The following is a 2,471-nucleotide window of genomic DNA, read 5'->3' as shown; positions in this document are numbered from 1 at the left end:
ATATTTAAATTATCCATAATCCAGATTAGTTTTTATAACATTGAGAAAAAAAATCAATTATAATATCTTCATGTTTTTATAAAAGGACCTAATATTCTAACGAATAATTAAAATCTTAAAGAAACATCAGAATAAATAGTTTCTGCTTAAATGTTAGCACAAGTTTTTTGGTTTTTTTTTTTTTAACCCATGGCCCGCAACAGTGTATTTTCAACAAAAAGAAATCAGTATTTAACTTCAAATAATATGTATTATTTGAATGTGAGGTCCAAAAGAAATTGGAGAGAGTTGCTAAAGGAAAACATTTGTTTTTGGATTTCATAAATTATTCATCGCCATGGATATTTTTAAGATTCTATTCTCAACCTTAATCCTGTTTTCAGTGTTTTATGTCCTGTAGGGAAACACTCATTTTCCATTCTAAAGGGGGAAGAAAGGATCGGCAATGAAAAACCGCACAGTACCCACAGAATTCATTCTTCAGGGCTATCGGATGACCCAGAGCTTCAGATTATGATTTTTCTCTTCTTAATCATCACATATATGTTAAGTATCACTGGAAATTTAACCATCATCACTCTCACCTTGGTTGACTCCCATCTACAGACCCCTATGTATTTCTTCCTCAGGAACTTCTCTGTATTAGAAACATCCTTTACAACTGTCTGTATTCCTAGATTTCTGGGCACAATTATCACCAGAGACAAAACTATTTCATACAATAATTGTACAGCTCAGTTGTTTTTCTTCATCTTCATGGGAATAACTGAGTTTTATCTTCTAACTGCCATGTCCTATGACCGCTACGTAGCCATCTGTAAGCCCTTGCATTATACAACCATCATGAACAAAAGAGTCTGCATTTTACTTGTCTTTTGTGCTTGGCTGGCAGGATTCTTAAATATCTTCCCACCAGTTATTCTTTTTCTCCAGTTAGATTACTGTGGCTCCAAAGTCATTGATCACTTTGCTTGTGACTACTTTCCGCTCTTGCAATTATCTTGCTCAGACACACGGCTCCTAGAAGTGATCGGTTTTTACTCCACAATAGTGATTCTGCTTTTCACCTTGGCATTAATAATTCTATCTTACATGTTCATCATTAGAACAATTCTGAAACTGCCCTCTGCCAGTCAGAGAAAAAAGGCATTTTCTACATGTTCCTCACACATGATTGTCATTTCCATCTCTTATGGAAGCTGCATATTCATGTATGCCAACCCTTCCGCAAAAGAAAAGGCATCATTGACCAAAGGAGTGGCTATTCTGAATACTTCTGTCGCTCCTATGATAAATCCATTTATATATACCCTGAGGAACCAGCAAGTAAAGCAAGCCTTTAAGGATACTATGCAAAAGGTTATGTTTTTCTCCAGTAAATGAAAGTATGAGTAGCATTGAAAGAATGAAGTTCTTGTAAATACTATTATTCACACCTTCTCAAAACTCCCTTTCCTTTACGAGAGTTATGGATTTTCCCCTTTTTTCCATTCCCATATTAAAATTCCCCAATCATTGAACTCAACAAATTTGATGAACTGAATATTGTTCCAGAATTTTCTGTAAATGCTAGTGTTTTATTCAAATGTATTTTTTCATAAGATTTTTTTTATAATGATTTTTTATTATATTATGTTAGTCACCATACAGTACATCCCCAGTTTTCGATGTAAGGCTCGATGATTCATTAGTTGTGTATAACACCCAGTGCACCATGCAATACGTGCCCTCCTTCTACCCATCACCGGTCTATCCCATTCCCCCACCCCCTCCCCTCTGTAGCCCTCAGTTTGTTTCTCATAGTCCATAGTCTCTCATGTTTCATTCCCCCTTCTGATTACCCCCCCTTTCTTTATCCCTTTCTTCCCCTACTGATCATTCTAGTTCTTATGTTCCATAGATGAGAGAAATCATATGATAGTTGTCTTTCTCTGCTTGACTTATTTCACTAAGCATTATCTCTTCCAGTGCCGTCCATGTTGTAGCAAATGTGGAGAACTCGTTCTTTCTGATTGCTGAGTAATATTCCATTGTATATATGGACCACAACTTCTTAATCCAGTCATCTGTTGCAGGGCATCTCGGCTCCTTCCACGATTTAGCTATTGTGGACATTGCTGCTATGAACATTGGGGTGCATAGGGCCCTTCTCTTCACTACGTCTGTATCTTTGGGGTAAACACCCAGTAGCGCAATGGCTGGATCATAGGGTAGCTCAATTTTTAACTTTCTAAGGGACCTCCACACTGTTTTCCAGAGTGGCTGTACCAACTTGCATTCCCACCAACAATGTAGGAGGGATCCCCTTTCTCCACATCCTCTCCAACAATTGTTGTTTCTTGCCTTGTCTATTTTTGCCATTCTAACTGGCGTAAGGTGGTATCTCAGTGTGGTTTTGATTTGAATTTCCTTGATGGCTAATGATTTTGAACATTTTTTCATGTGTCTGTTAGCCATTTGTATGTCTTCAT

The 2,471-nt window shown here is 37.1% G+C and overlaps 1 protein-coding gene across 1 annotated transcript; it reads left to right on the top strand.

Annotated features, from left to right (window-relative positions):
- The first annotated feature begins 445 nt into the window (after window positions 1-445).
- LOC125282629 (olfactory receptor 6C3-like) lies at window positions 446-1,383 on the top strand. The gene is given in 2 exon segments (XM_048218000.2): window positions 446-479; window positions 482-1,383. Coding segments are annotated over 2 exon segments (936 nt in total).
- Window positions 1,384-2,471: the final 1,088 nt, after the last annotated feature.

The sequence above is a fragment of the Ursus arctos genome, unplaced genomic scaffold, assembly GCF_023065955.2.
Source record: "Ursus arctos isolate Adak ecotype North America unplaced genomic scaffold, UrsArc2.0 scaffold_21, whole genome shotgun sequence".
Classification (NCBI taxonomy): domain Eukaryota; kingdom Metazoa; phylum Chordata; class Mammalia; order Carnivora; family Ursidae; genus Ursus; species Ursus arctos.
This window is presented reverse-complemented; position numbering and strand designations above follow the sequence as displayed.